This window comes from Crotalus tigris, unplaced genomic scaffold (assembly GCF_016545835.1).
Source record: "Crotalus tigris isolate CLP2741 ecotype Arizona unplaced genomic scaffold, ASM1654583v1 scf7180000019100.1392032, whole genome shotgun sequence".
Lineage (NCBI taxonomy): Eukaryota > Metazoa > Chordata > Lepidosauria > Squamata > Viperidae > Crotalus > Crotalus tigris.
In genome coordinates this window covers 1086952-1109481 of record NW_024097375.1, presented here as the reverse complement: position 1 = coordinate 1109481, position 22530 = coordinate 1086952, and the positions used below count along the sequence as shown (strand labels likewise).

General features: G+C 38.5%; 1 protein-coding gene across 3 annotated transcripts in view; it reads right to left on the bottom strand.

Moving 5' to 3' along the window:
- The window catches only part of DGKQ (diacylglycerol kinase theta), an 87434-nt gene that overhangs the window by 38297 nt on the left and 26607 nt on the right, over positions 1–22530 (bottom strand). For 2 of the 3 annotated variants that reach the window (XM_039359687.1, XM_039359686.1), the window contains exons 3-6: positions 7366–7465; positions 6605–6690; positions 3234–3359; positions 388–541 (exon numbers count right to left, since the gene is read on the bottom strand). In XM_039359687.1, coding sequence (XP_039215621.1) covers positions 388–541; positions 3234–3359; positions 6605–6690; positions 7366–7465 — 466 coding nt within the window. Of the gene's footprint in view, positions 1–387; positions 542–3233; positions 3360–6604; positions 6691–7365; positions 7466–18017; positions 18188–22530 lie in introns of those variants that run through there. The other variant, XM_039359688.1, reaches the window with a different exon arrangement.

Genomic DNA, 22530 nt, shown 5'->3' with positions numbered 1-22530 from the left:
GAATAGCAATTTACATTGATGATTACATATTATAGGTAGTCCTCATTTTGCGAGGTCAGCAATTGTTTGCAGTTACAAAGGTGATGAAAAGGTAACTTTGCGACCAGCACCCACGTTACTACCTTAGCAAGCCTGTAAAGCAAAGAAAATCTGAAGTAAGATCACAAAAACAGTAACGGCTACACTTAGCGATTGCTTTGCTTAATGATCAAGTTTCCAGTCCCAATTATGGTTACTAAACAAAGACTACCTGTTATAAACCAAATCAAGTCATAGTATTATTTAACAACAACTCATAATAATGTGAATACAAGAGAAAGGCAGAGAAAGAAAGAGAGAAAACAGTTGTAATGAAACCATTTTAACCTGGCCCATTCTGAACTTTACCTGTCTCTGTCTGTATACTTTCTGATATTCGAAAACAGTGCATTTTACTGAAATTCCGAGAAAATAATCGCACACAACTGGGGGGAAGAATCATGTTCCTTAATCTTCCAAAAGTACATTCTGGAGGCACAATCACATAGCAAGCAGCATGAGCCTGCAGAAAACACAACATCAAGTTCTCAAGAAGGTGTGTCAGATGGCCAACAGGTTGCAGCACTACATTTTTGTCTTCTGTAGTTTGTGATACTCTACAGTGGCAGCAATAAAACAGACAATAGAAATGGTAGGAGTTTTGTCAAAGTTAATGCTTTTTTCCCCAAAAAAAACCCTGCTATGCAGCTCAGAGCTGTATCACTGTATTTTCAGTGCTATGTTAGTCAGCATTCTTTTAGCCGTAACTACAGACACTATTAATTTCTTACAAATCCAAATCCATATGTGAGCTTTGATAATTATGCAAGTGTCTATATACTCACAACTACAAACTGTTTTAGTGGAGGAAGAAAGTTCACACTTAGAAAAATCATATTCTTCTTACAAAGAATGGGGAAATCATTTGAACACAAGAATGTTTCCTGTTCATTTATAAAATATGTACTGATATCATCAGAAATACCAGCTAACATTTACTTGTTCTTTTAAGATTACTCTTGCTCTATAGTTCTACTCCATGCTATCAGACCTCTTTTGTGTACTCCTGTGTGTCTTCAAGTCAGTCTTGACTCCTGGCAACAACTGGACAAGTCCCTACAGGTCTTTTGGCAGCATTTTTAAAATGCTTTCTTCCTGTGGCTGAGAGGGAGCAACTGACCCAAAGTCACCCAGCCAGCTTTCTGCCTAAGGCAGGATTAGAACTCAGTTTCCTGGTTTCTAACTTGTTGCTTTAACCATTACGCCAAACTAAGTCTATTAGTCTTTCTTACTTTTTCTTATTCTTAAACTTTTATTTATTTAATATCCCTCCTTTATTGTGTTTATAAACAACCCAAGGTGGTGAACATATCTAATGCTCCTTTTTCCTCCTATTTTCCTCACAAAAAATCTGTGAGGTGAGTTAGGCTGGCCCAAGGTCACTCAGTCAGCTTTCATGGCTAAGGCCAGACTTCAACTTCCAGTCTCCCAGTTTCTAGCCTAGTGCCTTAACCACTAGACCAGGGCTAGGCAACCTTGGCTCTTTTATGACTCGTGGACATCAACTCCCAGGATTCCTGAGCCAGCATGGCTGACTCAGGAATTCTGGGAGTTGAAGTCCACGACTCATAAAAGAGCCAAGGTTGCCTACCCCTGCACTAGACTAAATGGGCACCCTTCTTCCTATGTATAATTACCGTCTTTCCCCCAAAATAAGACCCAATCGGAAAATAAGACCTAGCATGATTTTTCAGGACGCTCATAATATAAGCCCCACCCCAAAAATAAGCCCCAATTAAGATTGTCAGCCAGACGGATGCATTTAGTACCGTAATTCCCCCCCCCAAATAAGACCTAACCAGAAAATAACCCCTAATGCATCTTTTGGAGCAAAAATTAACATAAGACCGGGTCTCATTTTTGGGAAAACATGGTAGTAGAAATGTTACCATCTGTAGAGATTTATTAACCAAACACACACAGAGACACACACACACAAAAAAAACACTATGCTAATAATTCTGAAGCTTATTTGATTTAATAAGTAGTCAGCAAAACATCCAGGAATTTTGGATTACTAATCGTTAGAATGTTTTCTATCTTGTTTGCTAATTAAGATAAAAAATTAACCACACGTCTTCGCTTCCTTAATCTCCACAGCGCAAAAGATATTTTGTGCGTCTGGATGGTTTCAAGTTCTGACAGTAGAATAGAAAAAATACTTTCAAGTTTAATTCAGGTGAAACTTTAACGGCCTGTTTTTAATAGTAAAAGCAAAGGCACACCTATGTCCTTGCTTAATGACCATAATTGAGGATGGAATTTCTGTTGCTAAGCAATGCGGTTCTAAAGTGCAAAATCCTATGTCTGGAATGCTAAGCAACAACAGTTCTGGCAAGCCCCGGTTACCACTGTTAGGTGAATTACTTCAGGTCATTAAGTGAGGACCTCACATGACCATGACTTCCAATTCCCTGCTGATTTTGCTTGTAGGGAGCCAGCAAATCACAATTGTATGATCGTGGAAATCCAGGCTGGTTGTTGAGTGACCCATGACCGTGGGGTACTGCAACAGCCAGAACTTTAAGGACTGGTCGTAAGTACCACTCATTCAATGCTTTTGTAAGTTTGAACAGTTGATGAACGAGTGGTTATTAACTGAGGACCACTTGTATGCTGAAACCTTGCCAAAACTTCCTAATACACTTTTCTCTTAGCTACAGGGACATCCCCAGAGTGTGGTCAAAAGAGTCAAGATGGTGGCCGTAAAAAATAGGCAGACTGAATCAGGTTCAGTCACATCCTTGTGGTCACTATCTTGATTTCTTTGACCATCCTCATCTCTGCTCACTAGGTTTTTAACAGTGGAAATAATTCTAGGTTATTTCTATTATTAAGTAGCATTTTCTATTTAATGCTGCTATTCAAAGGAACAAATGTTTTGCTCTGAAAGCTAAACATTTAACCTCTAGCTTTATGTTGTACCAATACCTTCTATGAATTTAAATAACCATTTTTATTATTAAAGAAGGGAACACCCACAAAGGCCATGATGGTTTCCCAGAATAGCTGCTTTGCGGTTTAATGTACGCTTCGATATTGTGTTTTGTTCCATACAGTTATTGTAAAGGTCTTTTGGAAAACAGCTTTCTTTTCTTTTGAATATATCTATTCTGTGTTTCCTTGGAGACTTGCCTACCCCTTAATATGCTTACCAGGATGCCACACCATTCACACCTCATACCCGAGAGCACGTCGGAAGAGCCACACGTTTTTTTACAAACTTTGCAACGTGAGCCTGATGGAAGGTTTCCCTCCCTCCAGTGATGATGGCACATATCCTACAAAGAGAAGCAGAATCACAAGAATTATGTTAAGAGGGGGCATCATAATGTTTTGCCCTAACAGGATCAAACTTGGGAACTTGGATGGGAATGTAATAATAATAATAATAATAAAGTTGGAAGAGACCTTGGAGGTCATCTAGTCCAACTCTATACCATTTCAAACAAATAGCTGTTTCAATCTCTTCTTAAAAACTTCCAGTGTTGGAGCATTCACAGCTTCTGGAGGCAGGTGGTCCCACTGATTAATTGTTCTGTCAGGAAGTTTCTCCTTAGTTCTAGGTTGCTTTTCTCTTTGGTCAGTTTCCACCCGTTGCTTCCTGTCCTGACTTCAGGTGCTTTGGAGAATAGCCTGACTCCCTCTTCTTTGTGGCAGCCCCTGAGATATTGGAACACCGCTATCATGTCCCCCCCCCCTATCCTTCTCTTCATTGAACTAGACATACCTAATTCCGGCAACCATTCCTTATATGTTTTGGCCTCCAATCCCCTGATCATCTTTGTTGCTCTTCTCTGTACTCTTTCTCAAGTCTCAACATCTTTTTTACATCATGGTGACCAAAACTGGATGCAGTATTCCAAGTGTGGCCTTATCAAGGCATTGTAAAGTGGTATTAATACTTCACATGATCTTGATTCTATCCCTCTGTTAATGCAGCCTAACACTGTGTTGGCTTTTTTGGCAGCTGTAGCACACTGCTGGCTCATAGTTAAGTGATTGTCCACTAGTTACTACTTTTGAGCAAGGTACCACCTATACTATACCTGTACATTTGATTTTTCTTGCCTAAATGTAGAACCTTACTTTTTTCACCACTGAATTTCATTTTGTTAAATAGCACCCAGTATTCAAGTCTATCAAGATCCTTCTGTATCATAAGCCTGTCTTTTGGAGTGTTGGCTATTCCTGCCAGCTTGGTGTCGCCTGCAAATTTTATGAGTTCCCCATCTATCCCCTAATCCAGATCATTGAAGATGTTGAAGAGCACTGGGCCCAGAACAGAGCACTGGGGCACCCCAGTACACACTTCCCTCCATGTAGATGCAGTTCCACTGAGGAAGTATCCAAAAGCTACCCAACAGATCATACTGGGAAACATTTTTAAAAAGTATCTGAGAAGAACGCAGAAGCAAATTATTTCTGTATTGCTGCCAAAAGAACACAATAGACAGGCAGTCATCAAAGAGTTAAGTCTGAATCAAAAGAAGCTTTATCTTTTTTTTAACCAAAGTAACCACCCAAGGTCACTGGGAGTTAAGGAGTACAGGTAGTCCTCGACATACGACCACAATTGAGCCCAACGTTTCTGTGGCTAAGCAAGACAGTTGTTAAGTGAATTTTGTCCCATTTTACGACCTTTCTTGCTTTAGTTGTTAAGTTAGTAATATGGTCTTTAAGCAAATCCACGCTTGTCAGAAGGTTGCAAGAGGTGATCACATGATGCAGAAACACTACAACCGTCATAAATATGAATCAGCTGCCAAAGGTCTGAATTTTGATCATATGACCATGGTGATGCTGCAATGGTCATAAGTGTGGAAAATGGTCATAAGTCAATGCCATTATAACTTCAAATGGTCATTAAATGTTGTAAGTCAAGGACTACCTGTTTATAGTTTTACTCTGTGTGTGTGTGTGTGTGTTAAACATATGCATATAATATTGTTATCATTTAATAAATAAATTATTATTACAGGCTTTTAAAGCCTCACAAGATATTAAGGGTCTGATAAAGTAGTTACATCTAAGATTATGTAGAAAGTCATAAATATACTTTCAGAAATCTTAATGACTATATTTAATAGCCAGTTATTCACCTATGTGTTAAAGACTTAGAAAATAGTTCATGTATCTGAGCAAATTTACTTCCTGTGTTATTCAAAGCAAACCAAATGATTTTGGAAAAGGACTACTCATAGCCCCATTTTCTTTCAAATGAATTGAGTTTAGCCATTCCCTTGTACACAAGATAATCACTTATGGCCCTAAATAATATCTGAAAATCAATGCATGCCTCCTTCATTTAAAATCTGGTGAATCTCTCCAATATTATATTAAGTATATTTATTTTTTAAAACTTAGTAAACCCTGGGAAGTGAGGTTGGGAATTGAACTTGATGGATTTCACTGGAGCTCTCTGTGGTATTGAACTGAATGTGAAGGCAATCCCCAAGAGGCATTAAATTCTAAAATTTCACTACGCTACATAGTGAAAGCTTGATTTAATGCACTATATTTCGCCTGGCATGTTTACTCTTCCTAAATATCCATCAAATACAAATTATGTAATTTGTATTGATTTATGCTATTTTCATAATAACATAAATGGAGGAGAATGGTGTAATTTACCTTATTTGATTAATGATGTTATTATGCAAAGGACTTTGAACAATGCAAAGTAGAAAAAAATAGTATGTCTTTTTTGCATTTTGTTTTAATTATTACGTTCAGATTGTTTCAGCAGGACATTCCTGCTATATCAAAGGGTGATTGAATAGAAATTCTGTCTGTTGCATCTGAAATCTACTAAAAGAGGATCTGTTAAACTAAACTATCAATGAATAGGTTTTAACTGTCAACAAGGTATCCAAGCAAATTGGTTACCACTTGCAATGCTCTACTAGGTATTTCCTTTGGTCAAAAGTTTTTTGGGCAACATTGCTTGCTTGCCTGCCTGCCTGCCTCCTATCTATCTATCTATCTATCTATCTATCTATCTATCTATCTATCTATCTATCTATCTATCTATCTACCTACCTACCTACCTACCTACCTACCTACCTACCTACCTACCTACCTAATTTCTATACAACCCATTACACTTGTATGATTCTGGACATAAATTAATTTAATTTTGGTTGTTATCTACCAAATATGTTACTGAAAAACACTAAAAAACTAGGATGCCTTTTTCATTTGATCAGCATTATTTAAAGGTGGTGGAAATTTATTCAGCTGAAAAGTAATCCAATAACAAAGAGTTTGGAAAATTTATTGAAATTCATCACCATTAATTAACTATATTAATGATATTTTAACATTTATCTGTATGTATACATCCTGTATGTAACACTTCCTGATACACACATACACACACACAAAAGCATACAGAGTCACAAGCAATTTTTCATTTTTTTCTGTTTTCTTTTTGTTCCTGTTTTAGTTTTCCTTCTAACACTGCATATTGCAGATAACATTTAATGTTTTGCTACTTTGGTAAAAATGCAAAAAGTATACTCACATGATTTTGATTACCGTCTTGATGGCACTGACGGCAATCACTGCAAGCAAAGGGGGCACAGTCTGTGTGAACATGTATCTCACACACTGAAATAAATGGGGGAAAGCAAAATGAACTTTCCTCTGCATCCGTTTATCCATGTACATCTCTATATTTACGTCTTTCTAGGATAACCTTTAAAAACTATTACAACTGTTGTTTCCTTATCGAATTAGTAAGTAAAGTATTCTGAATGCAAATTTAAAAGTTATTTAAATTAGGTGATCTGCTAAACACTTAATTTTCACAGTGCTGTCTAACGTCTATGTACAATATATTTACCAATGTAGTATGGCTATATTATTAACACTTATCCTTCTTATTATCTTCTTTACTTCTCCCCCCTTAATTGGGATGATGATGATGATGGTGATGTGTTGAAAATTTCTGCACCAGAAACAAATTCCTTGTGTGTCTAATCACACTTGGACAAATAAAGGATTCTAATTCTTATATACAACATAAGTTCCCCATTTAGTGGTAAATGCCATGAAACACAAGGGAATATGTTTCATTGACAATCACAATTCCATTGCAAGGGAGAATACAGGTTTCCTTTTGAATTTTTTTTCCAGCAAGGATTTTTTTTCTTTAAGGATCAAGTAAGCACTCATACATTTCCTTTGCATAGAAAAACATAGATCGGAACCAGGAGAAAAAGAGTTAACAGTGAAATTAAGCTATTCTGATTAGTAGTATAATCCATTCTTTTGGGAGCTTACCTTCACAGCGATATGCTGGACTTTCCAACTGCTTTCTGCACACAGAACAGAATTTTCTCTTGTAATGTCCTATGGGTCCTAAACAATGTGCAACTGGAACCTATAGGGGGAAAAGGTACATATTGCATAGTAGTTTATGTTGCATATACATTTTAATTGCTATGCATTTGGTTAATGCCCAATCCAAAGCCAAGGCTCCATTTTTCCATGAGTATATAAACACAACACGCAAAAGAAGCCAAGAAATCTATGTGGTTGCTAAGCGTTAATACCACCTTGATGGCACATAATCAACCAATATTATATTAATTTCTTCTCATTAAGAAACAGAAATAATTCAGTCAAATTCCACAGCCAGGGATTTTAGAAACTAAGGTTGCTGCCTTGGCAAATAAGTACCCCATAATCAATAATGACACCGCAGAATCAAAGCTATATTTATCTGTAATTAGTTTTCCACCTACCCATACTTTCCCTTGTTCAGTCAGCCCAAATCTGGAGGAAGAAAAGATTGTGCACCGGGTGTAGATCTTATACAACCTTCTCCACAAAGATTTTATGCAACGGGGATTCTTTTTGGACTGATTTGACTTTGCATGTGTTTTCTGACTGCCCAGGTCCACAATGGAAATTATAGTGTAAATTGGGAGATACACCTGCCATTTTGTCTATGCACTCATCACTTAGTCTCAAAATATAAATTTATCCTTGGCTGAAAAATGTTACCAAATTCACTTAAATCTTTTGTATGACATCATTAATGTCATGAGATATATCTATAATTGAGGCATCTGTTTTAATTTCTAAATTCTTGATTTGGGTGAATATAATCCTATGTCCACCTTAATTCTGCTTTTAGACCAGCTAATTTGGGAGTCAGTTGAGGTGAGATGTGTAATATAAAAATTTAATACATAAACAATTTTTTTATTGCTGGATTTTAAAGTAGAACATTCTGGAATAAGATTGCATATTGACGACGGCATTTGTAGATTTGCTATACAGTCTCTATAAATATTTCATAATGACATTACTGGCATTGGCACTGGTATATTTTGAGAAGGGTGAGTTATATATTGATTTCTTTACTTATTAGAATTACAGTCTACTTTTCCCCAAGCTGTACAAAGCAGCCCACACAGTTTTAATATCCACTGTTATTTGGGAGGTTGGTGAGGCCTAAGGTCAATCAGTGACTCATATAAATCGTCTAATGTATGAAACTACTAAATCTACCATAAGAAGAGAGGAAGAAATTCAAGCTGCTGTAGGAAATGCCAACCTTATCTTTAAGGGCAGCTTCCCACCTACTAAACATTTCAACGAACTATCAAAAATTAACTAAAATATCACAAAGCAACAATAGGGCAGTTACAAGCAAAGGGCAATATTCTTTCTGATGGCCAATGTATTGTATATTAATCCAGGAACTATAGGGCGGGGATATGCAATTCAAATTATTCACTGAATGCCACACAGCAACAAGACTAGTTGACAGCAGCTTGCTTTGACAGAGTAAATGAGAAGTATTTTCTGCCTATGGTTGCGATGTGGAGCCTAGGAGATAAAATACGGGACAAGGGTGAGGGCTACTGAATAAAAGTAGGTGGTAAAACAATTTATTGAGCCTCTTCCATGCATTAAGAATTGGAGAAAAGCTATTATTACTGGTTCATTTATTTCTTTATTGCTTCAGTTTACACACCTATCCATTTCCCAGGACTCCAAACTGCTTACAAGGTATTACATACAATAGGGGAAGAAGATAACTGTTACAAATTGCGAACAGTCCTCGCCATTAAGGGAAAATATTTTTTTCAACCATTTCTTAATGCCTTCTTGAAGAACAGTGTCTTCAAGAATCCATAATTTTGAAAATGTTAACGGGGAGTGGATGGCTGAGATATCCAGAGACAGGCTTTTCCAAAGGAGGGGGGCCAGCACCAAGAAACTTGATTGTGGGGTCTATTTCTTTGTTGATCGAATCTCTAGCCTAGCCTTCCCTTCCAGAATTTTACCAGATAGGCAAATATTGTGCTTCCCTGAAAATAAGCCCTTATATTATATTTATTTTTGGTCCAAAAGACTCATTAGGGCTTATTTTTGGAGGATGTCTTATTTTTTTCACCACAAGGCCCAGCCCACCCAGCTGGCACCCCGCCCCACCAGGCCACTCAGGTTTCCCTCGGTGGAGGAGGAAGTCTTTAGAAACTGCTTTTTCATTTACATTCATTTACATTGCTTACAGGGAGAGGCTGCATGTTGCAGGAGGATGATAGCGCCACATCTGTGTGCATGTCTACCTCACTGTTTTAGGCAGCGCTTTGGATCAGTTGCAGCGTACTGTGGAGAGGATGGCTGAGGTTTGGAGGGTGGTCTATTTCCATGAATGTAAATGAAAAGGCAGTTTCCAAAGTCTTCCTCCCACACCGAGGGAAACCTGAATCACCTCCCAGAGTGGGATGTCTCGGGACGCCCAGATTTCTTTCCCGCCCTTCCACAGAGGAAGAGAAAGCCGGCAAAGCCTACGTCTGTATTGGATCTAATTCACTTCTCATTGGTCTTCAGTAACACTCCAGGTATCTCTTCAAATATTTATCTCCCTCAATTCCTCTGGAAAATCAAGGAGAGTTCCAGGATCCCTGGGTAAGGAGAAGCTGCTTGAGTGTGATCCAATCCAGAGGTCCCAATGCCCTCTCATTGCAGGATGACACTAGGACTTCAGTTGGACCATTCAGCAGACCAAGGTTCCTTCTGGAATCCAGTTAGGTTCGTCAGACACTTGGGGCAGACCAATTTAATATTTCCTATCTCCCTGCATTGGAAAGAACTGCAGAGCCATCAGAAAGTGTTCTGACATGGCCTATGTATTATTGATATAAAGAGAGTGTCAATAACAAATGTACAGTGGCATCATAGTTCTACTGCTGGAATCTGGAACTATGAACAAAAAAAATCCGAATAAATTAATAAAAAAAAAAGACGTTGAGACTCTAGAAAGAGTACAGAGAAGAGCAACAAAGATGATTAGAGGTCTGGAGGCTAAAACATATAAGGAACAGTTGCTGGAATTGGATATGTCTAGCATGATGAAGAGAAGGACTAGAGGGGACATGATAGCAGTATTCCAATATCTCAGGGCTGCCACAAAAAAGAGGGAGTCAAGTTATTCTCCAAAGCGCCTGAAGGCAGGACAAGAAGCAACGGGTAGGAACTAAGCAAGGAGAGAAGCAACCTAGAACTAAGGAGAAACTTCCTGACAGTTAGAACAATTAAGCAGTGGAACAACCTGCCTCCAGAAGCGGTGAATGCTCCAACACTGGAAGTTTTTTAAGAAGAGATTGGACAGCCATTTGTCTGAAATGGTATAGGGTTTCCTGCCTGAGCAGAGGGTTGGACTAGATGACCTCCAAGGTCCCTTCCAACTTTATTATTATTATTATTAACTGGTAACCTTCCAAGGGGGAGGAATCATATCAGATCAATCCACTTGCAATTATTCTGTAAGAACTATCCCATTTCAAGGAACTGAAAGCCTTAAGATCCACCATCCTCATTCACTAGACTATGGCCAAGGCTTATGAATTTTGCAGCCTCAGATTATTTGATGGGCCATGTCTAATTCCCCTCGGGTGAAACCAGAAAAAGAAGGCTGTGCTTGCTGGTATACAAAAAGTTTTTAAACATCGTACTTGCGTTGAGGCACAACAGCAATGTTCTATTAATGCATTAAAGAAAATCGGGGGGGGGGAGGAAATTAAAAGCCTCCTTACATGACCCAGCCAAGAAAGAAATCTCCCTTTAAGGAGATACATAAATGAAGTTGCTGTTGAAGGATGTAGTTTTGCACTGCAGAAAGGCAAAAGGGCAGCAAATATATGTATGTATGTATGTATGTATGTATGTATGTATGTATGTATGTATGTATGTATGTATATATCTGAGAAAGAAAGGCAGTGTGCCACTTCTAAGCAGCATATTTCCACCACTGAAGATAAGGGTGGGATAGTGCCAGCCGGGTCTAACCTAATAACCCAGGCATGAAAAGTCTCTCTGTTGCAGAAAGCATTGCAAGAGGAATGTTCTCCCTACTTTACGCAATCAGATGATGCAATTACTATTGAGTAGTTTCCCTTCTCTACGAGATGGCAATAGTCAGAGCCTTCCGTTGACGCTCTTGTGAGAGGACAAAAATAGCTCTGCATCAAGTTATGCATATTACCACACATTCTCAGAAAATGAGTAGAAAGATCTAGTTCTAACAGCTTGATTTAATCCCTTCTTCACCCCCTCTGCCAAATTCGTCCCTGAAATTAATCTTACTTCCTTCACTCCATAAAGCCTCAATTATTCTTGTACTTAATCATCACTATAGACAAGTAGCTGTTTTAATTATACAAGCAATATCAATTTTTTGGTTTTCGTTTATTATTGAAACCCCTTTCTGGAACAGTCTTTACCATCCATTAAGATCATTTTGCAAAGATAATGTAATCTCATCTTTGCCTTTGCTTTAAAGCCATGTAATTGTACCTAATACACTGAATCACATCCTCATGCATGTATTTAATGGAATTTTGCTGTGTTATCCCAAAGTCCTTAAATAATCAGAGACATAAGCTAGAAGGACTTGAAAGCTTTCACCTCCATTTTTTTTAATTAAGTAGTTTCTTTGATCACACAAACCATCAAAATGCCTTTCTTCTTTCATTTGGTTAGAAGCCAATTTCAATCCATATTTTGCAAAGATGGCTTGTTTCCAAAAATTAGCATTAAAATTAGCCACTGTCAAATGATAGAAAGGTTTGCAGTTCATCAACAGTTGAAGCAAAAAAAATTCCAATATCCATGTAACTAAAGCTGTGGAAGGAGAATGAGTTTAGCATCATGCTATAGACCAGGTGAGCATAATATGCAAGCCAAATCTAAGTAGGATTTTAGCACAAGAAAATGTCAAATGTGGATGCAACAAGGATATTCAGCTACCATGGGCTTGCTGTTGCATAATCTATGAAATATTCTCACTTTACACCATGTTCATCAAGTACACTTATGATCTTAATACTAAACAAGATCATGTGAAGTGTTAATACCACTTTATAATGCCTTGAAACTCAAGTACTTTGGTCACCTAATGAGAAGGAAGGACTCACTGGAGAAGAGCCTAATGCTGGGAAAGATTGAGAACAATAGAAGGAAACTGACAGAGAATGAGGTGGCTGGATGGAGTCAATGAAGCAGTAAGCGTGAACTTAAATGGACTTCAGAAGATGGTAGAGGACAGGAAGGCCTGGAGGAATGTTGTCCATGGGATCGCGATAGGTCGGACATAACTTCGCAACTAACAACAAAGACCACACTTGGAATATTGCATCCAGTTTTGGTTGCCACAATATAAAAAAGATGTTGAGATTCTAGAAAGATGCAGAGAAGAGCAACAAAGATGATTAAGGGAATGGAGGCTAAAGTATATGAAGAACTGTTGCAGAAATTGGGTATGTCTAGTCTAGTGAATAGAAGGACTAGGGAGTAACATGACAGCAGTGTTCCAATGTTTGAAGAGTTGCCACAAAGAAAAGGGGGGGTCAACGTATTCTCCAAAGCACCTGAAGGCAGGACAAGAAGCAGTAGATGGAAACTAATCAAGGAAAGAAGCAATCTGGAATTAAGGAGAAACGTCCTAACTGTGACAACAATTAACCAGTGGAACCGCTTGCCTTTAGAAGCTGTACGTGCTCCATCACTGGAGGTTTTTAAGAAGAGATTGGACAACTATTTGTCCAGAATAGTATAGGGTCTCCTGCTTGAGCAGGGGGTTGGACTACTAGAAGATCTCCATAGTCCCTTCCAATTCTGTTATTTTGTTAAAATATAAAACTGAAATGCTGTTTTGTACACTCCCAGAATATACACTACCTTGCCCCAAGTGTTTATTTACCATCCTGCAAACAGTGGTTCACAAATACTATGTTTACATAACGTACGCTCTACAACTTTCACACTTTAGATCTCTCCATTATGTCCTTAAGCCAAAAGGTATAGTATGTAAAACAGAATTTTGGCTTTATGTTAAATCAGAAATAACACAGAGAAAAATGAAAATATGTATGCCTTACACACACTGTTAAAAAGAGTTATTAGCTTTCATAGAAAATATATTTTTAAAAAGTCCACAAAGCAAAAACAACAATGTGGGTTAACTCTAGAAAATGGAAGCATTAACAGCTGTTTGGGGGACAAAGATGCCTGTTCTATTTTCAGCTATCTTCAGCAGTTAAACTTCCTGTTTCTATTTTTGTAGGGGGTTCCCTTGGTTTTCAAACTCTCATTATGCTGACAGGCTTAAACAGTGATACGCATGACTGAAATGCACACGCAAACACAAAGACACACATATATGCATGTATGGGCTCCTAACTAAAGTCTGCAGGAAGTCAGTTCATACTAAACTGTTACACAGAATAGGGTATGGCTTAATTTGATCTAGGACTTATCTGCATAAAAATCTACATATTAAGTGCACAAAGAACTATGCAAGATTTGGAGCATAATTTCAACAAGCCTCCTACAATTTAACATTTTAATAACTGCTATACTAACAGGAAAGAATGGATACTAGCATTATCTCAAAAGACTCTCAAAACAGGGAGAGTCTTTTCTAATATCAATAAACACACATAAATCTATTTGAGGTCAGAATCTTTCAAAATGTAATTCTGGCTTCAAAAGAGGCTTGTTTCATATTCTATATTTACACTGTAAACAATCAACATCTAAACTGGAGATGAGTAAAAGTAACTCCAAACTAGTGAAATAAAATATTAATCCATAAATAGGGTTAACATAAATATTGTTTTTGGATGAAGAATAAGAACTATGTAATGTAAAATACGTACCTCTTAATTAATTATTTCTTAGAGAGAGGAAGAAAACTAAATGCCATTATAGCACATTTTATCTCTCTGGCAATTAAAAACCAGCTGCCTTTCACTTGATTAAAAGACATTTTATACATAGGGATAATATAAATTTGAAATAGTTAAGCAAATCCATGTGCCATCCTATTCAAAATAGAAATATAAACATGACTGAAAGCTCCTATAAAGTTTGAAAAGAAAAGGATATACTTTTGTCTTTTGTAAGACATACTTTGAACCAAAAGTCCACAACATTTCAACAGGAAGATATAGCCAAGCAACAGATAAAAGCAGAGATAGGGAGAATTCTTACCATTATGTCATTCATGTCTGTCTGTTTGTCTGTCTACAGTACTTATTGCCTTAGTTTTACAACTTGGAATTCTCTTTCCAAAACAAGTTCCCCCATCCCCAGATACAAATGCAAAAGATAGGATGTACTTTTAAAGGAAGATGCTAGAAATAGGTTTCTCAGATTGCTTGCTGAGTTTGCCTGCAGATTCAGAAAAATCTGCTGGACAAAAAAAAATAAATAAATGGGAAACCTTGTGCAATTTTTAGATGGAGGTTACATCACACACTAACATTTTCTTTGGAATATTAATTTGTAAGCATGAATTCAATGATTGCTAATAGATGTTTTCTTTATACTGGGTATGAGATCTCTTAAGAAACCAAGTGACCTTCAGCTTCATAAACCGATGTAGAAATGTTGGCCCTTAGAGACAAAAAATAAACAAACATTTTAGTCACCCTTCTGCAGAAATCACACCCAAACACACACACTGGATGAGGATAAGACCAATGTTTAGCACACTTGTCATGGACAGGATTTCTTAATACATTATAACCTTGGCGATGCTGTTCAATATCAAAGAGCCAATCCCAAGTCATCCCACTGAAATGGTTCAGCCTAGTCCAGGGGTCTGCAACCTTGACAACTCTAAGACTTGTGGACTTCAGCTCCCAGAATTCTATGCAGGCTGAGGAATTCTGGGAGCTGAAGTCCACAAGTCTTAAAAGTTGTCAAGGTTGCAGACCCCTGGATTAGTCAAAGATGCACGTAATTCGTATCTTGGATAGAGTAAATCAATGAATCTCCTCAGAAATCTGCAGAATTAAATTAGTCACTCTTGGAACGAAGTGTACGTAACAACCTTATCTGCAGCAAAGGAAGAAATAAGGTTTTTTTTAAAAAAAAACAGAACACAACTCCCTGCCCATCTGTTCCCAGCCATATCACTAAGCTGCTACAAAAATTTCATCCATCTTCCAATAAGAATTAAGAGTTTTGTTAAGGGAACTCACACTAGCTACAGAAAGCAGGTGACCAAGGAAAAATAAGGATTGGAAATGGACCTTACAACTGGAGTTTCTGATGGGAAAGTGCAGTTGAGAGACATGCCCAAAGCCTCTCAGCTAACTGCTCTCATTTGGTTTTCAAAAGTAAATGAAGTGTAACTAAACCAAACACTGTAGTAGTAATAGTATCAGTAATATTAAATATTTTACTAAACATGCCTATCCAATGGCAAAACTCAGAGCATTCAATAACCAATCAATAACCCTCAATTTTGTTTTGTCTTCCCATGTAGAGCAAATAGGGAATGTTCCTATCATGTTCCAAAAATGTTGGAAAATAAAAATAGAAACCTAACATACAGGCTCACGCACAGCTACATACTAAATACCAACATAGGTTGGCTTGAATTGTCTATTCAAGCATTAAAACAGCTCTTTTTACTCTAAATAACACTAACATATGATTACACTTCCCTCTCATATTAGGGGGGAAAAAACTCTTAACAAACTTTATGAACATTAGTGTCATCCAAGGCCTTAGGCTTTAGCAAAAAAGCTTTGATGTAAAAAAAAAAAAATTAAACTAGCCATCTATTCAACAAATATCCTTCAGTTATATGAGCATTCTATGAATAATAGAACATGGAAACAGTGTAGAAATAAGCATAAACATACATTGTGGACCTTCAAAAAACTGGAGCAGACACCTCAAGGGAATATTTTTCAACCTTAGCAACTTTAAGATGTATGGAATTCAATTGCCAGAATTCCCCAGGTAGCACTACTAGATACGGATCAAAGTTGCTAAGGCAGAGAAACTCTGGCTCAAGTATTAGCCATTCACAAATTGCATAAATAACTGAACACAATATTATTCCAGGAATGTAACCCATTAAACAGTTCCATAGCTGTTGCATATATAATGCAAAGATATATACTGCACACACACACCTACATATATGCATGGTTTTAAAATTTAAACCAGACCGTAATATTTTATTAAAAGAGTTATATATAACTCTGTGGATGGCATAGATATTAACAATCAAGGCCTCATTCCCTATCCCTCTAAGAGGGCAAAGAGGAGGAAAACAAAGGAATACAGGATTTGAAACCAAATTAACTCTCCCACAGAATCCAATTAATGGACTGTCTTGAAAAGTCTATCAAAAACAACGATAATCTAGTTTCTGAAAAATAGATAAAACAGCCATAGTGAAAGTTTTTCAACGTTAGGGTAACAAAAAAGTTGAATATGTCCCAACTTTCTCAAAGTCTATTTCCTTAGTCTTCAACAAAGTGCAGAAGAACAGCTGTGTCATTTCTGATTTTATTTGGAAGGAGTTTTGTTTGGATGGTACTAAGAATGATCTTGAAAACATAAAGATACAATGGCAGAATTCAACTACAGGCGTTAAAAAAGTGAATGGGACAAGCCCTGTCTCAAGCTTGGTTTTTTGACATTATTCTGAATACTCAAAATCAGGACTTGCAAGACACTGACTAGAACATGAGAAATCAGGAATTAGCCAGTTACATTCAAGCTCAGGGCTAAGGCTGATCTTAGAAATATGAAACAAATATGTTTGCTTAAGAAGTGGTAAGAACCATCTGAACATTTAATATGTAGACCAATGAAGTGCTGCTTCAGATGCTAATAGCAGTAGTAACTTCTAAATGAAGTTGCAAAGATTTTTTTCCCATTAATTCATTTTAATCTGAAAAACAAACCGGGAATTGAAAGGGCAAACCTTAACTCCTTCCCTTAAAACTTTAAAAATGGCCTGAAAAAGTAGGTCTCCCCCACTCCAGTGATCAAAGTTTCAAAGGGGCAATTGGGGATATGTGTACAGCCAACAGTCTGCCCACTGTAGATAAACAACTGATCCACACAAAAGTGAGCTTTCTCACGTCAAGATATTCTGCTATCAAAATGCCCAGAGTGTCATATGATGTTCCAATCAGCACTTATTCAACTGCTGTGTTCACTTCAATCAACATATATCTTTTTAGGTTCAAAAGTTCTGTTTAAATGCTGTAGTTTATTAGAATGTTTTGCAGCACTCTGAAAGCAATCCATTTACATCCATTTAAGAATATTTATAAATATAAACAAAAAATGATATTGTTCCATTCCATTACTTCCTTCACAATAGATATTAGACACGTGGAGAAGTAGCATTCATCCAATTGTGTTAGAGCAATTAAATAATTATCAAGGAGGAAGAAAAATTTTGAGTAACACTGAAAATATTGTAAAAAGACAATGTACCTAGAATACAAGTTATTTTAAAGCAGCAGTGGCATAACAGTTTCAGTCAAAACAATATCACAAAGTCATGAACAGATTGTTGAATTCAACATTATTTGAGAAGAAATTCCCAAGAAGAATCATATGCATACTTATACACAAAAATATGCATTGGAACTTACCAATACACAAAAAAGCTTCTTAAATATCATGAGTTAGAGCCAGCTTGTAACTAAGCCCAAGCAACAAAGATTAGTCATAGTATGCTAACTCCATAATTCTCTGAAAGTTGTTGACACAAAACTTATCTTATTCATGCCAACCATCTGAGTTCACAAGACTTCATTTGACCTTGAATTCCATACCCTGCTTCAGAGTGACATGTTCAGTAAGATAGAGAGATGGTCCAATTTCAATTAACATGGAGCTAAAATTTTAGTTGAAATTGATCCATTGCCAGATTTTCATCAATCTTGAAATTATAATTTAAAAACGCAGTTTATGATTTGCAATATTAATATGGTCTAAGAATACATCAGAAAAAATGTCTTTAACACCCTTTATGTGCCACAGCTTCCAAAAATAGCTACTTTATATAATCTGGAATGGGATTAGAGTATATAAATAAACATTTTTCACACACAAAATAAATTGCTATTAAGCTTTCTGTTATTTTTTTTAAGTATTAAAAGTTGAATATTTACTTCATGCAGCTAATCCACAGCTGTTCTCTACCAAAGAAGATACTTCGTTAGGAAAATGTAATTAATAGGGATCACATCTTGGCTTGGAAAGCAAACAGCATTAAGTCTGCATAGTACTTGAATGGGTACGAAAATAGAGCAGTTGAGAAACATCTCCGAAGAAGGTAATAACAAGCCACTTCCTTACTGTGGCCAACGTATTTATGAAGTCATTAGGAATTAAAGTTGATTTGGAGGAGACTCGTTTTAATAAATAGAAGTAGCTGAGACATTTTATGAAACCTTCTAGGGCTGAAGACTCTAAAACATTCAAAAACGTCACAGATTAAACCTGTGGCCTATATCCACATCACGTATACTACCATCTCAATGTTTAGTCTATTTTTCTCTTATATAAGTTACTGGGAGATGGGGGGTGGGTAGGAAGGATACTGCATCCTTAAATAAAAATATAGCTTATAAATAGCACAACAATCAAAATAAAAAGCACACCCTGTACTCCTTCTGGTGATACCATTTCATCATCTAAAGATGTTCTTCAACCTCTACCACCAGACAGGAAAGTAAGTTGGGATCTCCAACCCATTCGTGATTTGGTTATAGCAACAATGGAATGGCCATCACCAATAACAACTCAACAAGATTCCTAATAAATAATAAATAGCAATTACATACACTGAATGATTGGCTTGTATTCTTGTATATAGGAGTATGTCAATTTGATATTAACTTATATCAGGGTGAATTCCCCCCAAAACTAAATCAGTATTTTTTTATGCAGTATATTTAACAGTTTGCTCTGGTAATTTAGTTCCCACACAACACTAATACATATAATATGGTTTCATATATTATGCAACGCAAAAAGAAAAAAAAAATTGGCTTAGCTTTTGGTACTAGACTAGTACTTGACCAAACTCTATACATATACACCAAAAATTTTCTCTCTGCTTTCATTTTAATCATCATATTCTACAATGACTTGCAGTGACCATACAATGTCACTGTAATGCAGTACAATGAATGTACTTCTAAAATCCCAGAATTATCAAAAATATAAATATAATTCTGGATAAATTTGGATACTTTGATTACATTTATATATCAACAAGTAAACTTTCTATTAATGTTAATTAGAGTTCTAGTAAATAAAGCTAGCAATATATTTACATTAAAAATAGAAGGAATATTTTCAGGCATAGAAAATACTGAAAAATAATAACCTTAAATGCATACGCAGTACTTTTGCAGGTTACAAATTGTTTGTTTACCCTTATATAACACTGATTGTACACATTAACATAGTATATTGCCAATTTTTGTGTGTAATGCTAAGCCAGGATTTTCAACCATGGTTTGTTGGGTCTCATAGAACATAAAACTATCCAACAGATCTAACTGAGGAGAAAATATAATGTAGTGATTGTCCTTTACATAAACATGTCATGACAAGCAAATGAACATTTATTATTTTTCCATTTTCATTAACATAACACCCAAAGACAAGTGAGGAGGAAAGGTTTTTCATGAGAATGAGATGAGAGGAATTGCATAGTATGGCTGGGCAAGATATCAAGAGTCAAAGGGCAAAAGTGATATGGAGCATGTGGGTCCTTATATAGCGCTATCAGAAAGATCTTAAATAAAAGGGGCGTTGGTCTTACCTGAACGCCTTTTCTCAGTACGGAGATGGATAATCCATGGATGGGTTTTCTCTGTCTGCCTGCTCTTGAGACCAAGTAGCCAAAGCTTGACACGCCCCCACTTCCTGTGGAGTCCATTCTTAACGAGGGCGAATTGGCTGATGATTGACGAGGTATTGGCTCTCAGCTCCCTACTAGCGGCCTGCTGGCCTTGGGGTGGGTGTGGATTATCCATCTCCGTACTGAGAAAAGGCGTTCAGGTAAGACCAACGCCCCTTCTCCAGTACAGGAGATGGATAATCCATGGATGGGACGTACCAAAGCCTCACTGTCCCAAGGGGTGGGAAACAGATAAGGCCGGTAGATTGATCTCTGAGACAACTTGCTGGAGGACCCTCCTACCAAAGGAGGCATCCGCCGATGCAAAGCGGTCTATCTTGTAGTGTCGTATAAACGGGGAAGGCGAGGACCATGTCGCGGCCCTGCAAACTTCCTCGATTGACGCCTGGGTAGCCCATGCCGCCGAAGTTGCAGCGCTTCGGGTGGAATGGGCTGTGAGATGACTTGGGGGCGGCAGGGATGATACATTGTAAGCTTCTGCGATACAGCTTCGGATCCACCTTCCAATGGTGCCCGCGGAAACTTTCCGCCCCAAGGTGCCCGCTTGGAAGGACACAAATAGGGCCTCCGATTTGCGGAAGGGTTCTGTACGCTTTATATAACGCCGCAAGGCTCTGCGGACGTCCAATGTATGCCACTGCCGCTCCCGGTCATGTGTTGGATTTGGACAGAAGTTTGGGAGAATTACTTCCTGTGTCCTGTGAAAGAGTGAATTCACCTTCGGTATGAAGGCAGGATCTAACCTAAGGACCACCCTGTCCTTGTGGAAAATGCATAGGTCGTTTCTGACTGACAGTGCGGCCAGTTCCGAAATTCGTCTGGCCGATGTGATGGCAATCAGGAACGCCACCTTTAGCGACAGGTGTCGCAAGGAAACGGTCGCCAATGGTTCAAATGGTGACCGAGTGAGTGCGTGAAGGACTCGCGGTAGTTCCCAGGACGGGTACCTGTGAATTACTGGAGGTCTGGTGTTATAGGCGCCCTTGATAAAGGCGCGGATCCTGGGGTGGTGAGCTAAGGGAACCGAATCCGTGCAGGTGAGGAGGGTGGACAAGGCCGCCACTTGCCTGCGGATGGTCGCGGGGGCGAGGCCTCTGTCTAGTCCCTCCAAGAGGTAATCTACTATCTGAGGGATGTAGAGTTTGTGTAAGTCAAACTGCCGTTCCCTGCACCAAAGGCAAAAATTTTTCCAAGTGGAGTCATAAATGCGGTTTGTTGCCGGACGGCGTGAAGCTTGAATTATGGTAATGGCCCCGGGAGAGAATAGTTCCTGTGCCATTATCTGGCGCTCAAGTGCCAGGCGGTCAGTTGTAACCATTGGGGTTCCGGGTGACTGATGGTTCCCTGGTGTAGGGACACTTGATGAGGGGGAATGTTCCATGGGGGCGACTGAGACAGGTTCATCAGGTCGGCGAACCACGGTCTCTGTGGCCAATATGGTGCTACTAGGATCACTTCTGCCCGCTCCTGAATCAGCTTTCGGATGACCGCCGGTATGAGTGGTAGTGGGGGAAAGGCATAAAGCAGACCCTGAGGCCACTGAGTTCTCAGAGCGTCCGTCCCCTCTGCTCGCGGGTTGAAGTAACGAGAGTAAAATCTGGGGAGCTGGGCATTGTCTGATGATGCGAACAGATCGAGGATCGGGTACCCGAACTTGCGGGAGATGTCTAGGAACAAGTTCGGGTGTAGCCCCCACTCCGAAGGGTCCACTGTGGTGCGGCTTAGGAAGTCCGCTTGCTGGTTGTTGACCCCCGATATGTGTTCCGCTTTTAGTGACTTCAGATTGGGCTCTACCCAGCTGAATAGGAGTCGTGACTCTGTCATCAGGGTTTTTGATCTGGTCCCCCCCTGCCGATTGATGTGCGCCTTGGCTGCTACGTTGTCTGTTAGGACTAGAACGTGGTGGCCTCTGATTCTGTCTTTGAATTGTTGCAAGGCTAGGTGGATAGCCCTGAGTTCTAGCCAGTTGATGTTGTTTCTCAGATCCGTGGCGGACCAACGTCCCTGTACAAACCGGGAGTCCAGATGGGCTCCCCAACCATACAGACTGGCGTCTGTAGTGATGGTAACTCTGACTGGTTCCTTGAAGGGTGACCCCTTGGTCACGGCCCGAGAGCACCACCAGCGTAGCGCCCTGCGGATTTGTGTCGTGACCCTGACTAGGTGGTTGGATGCGCTGGTGTTCTGCCGTTGGTACGGGAGCAGAAACCACTGTAGTTCCCGTAGGT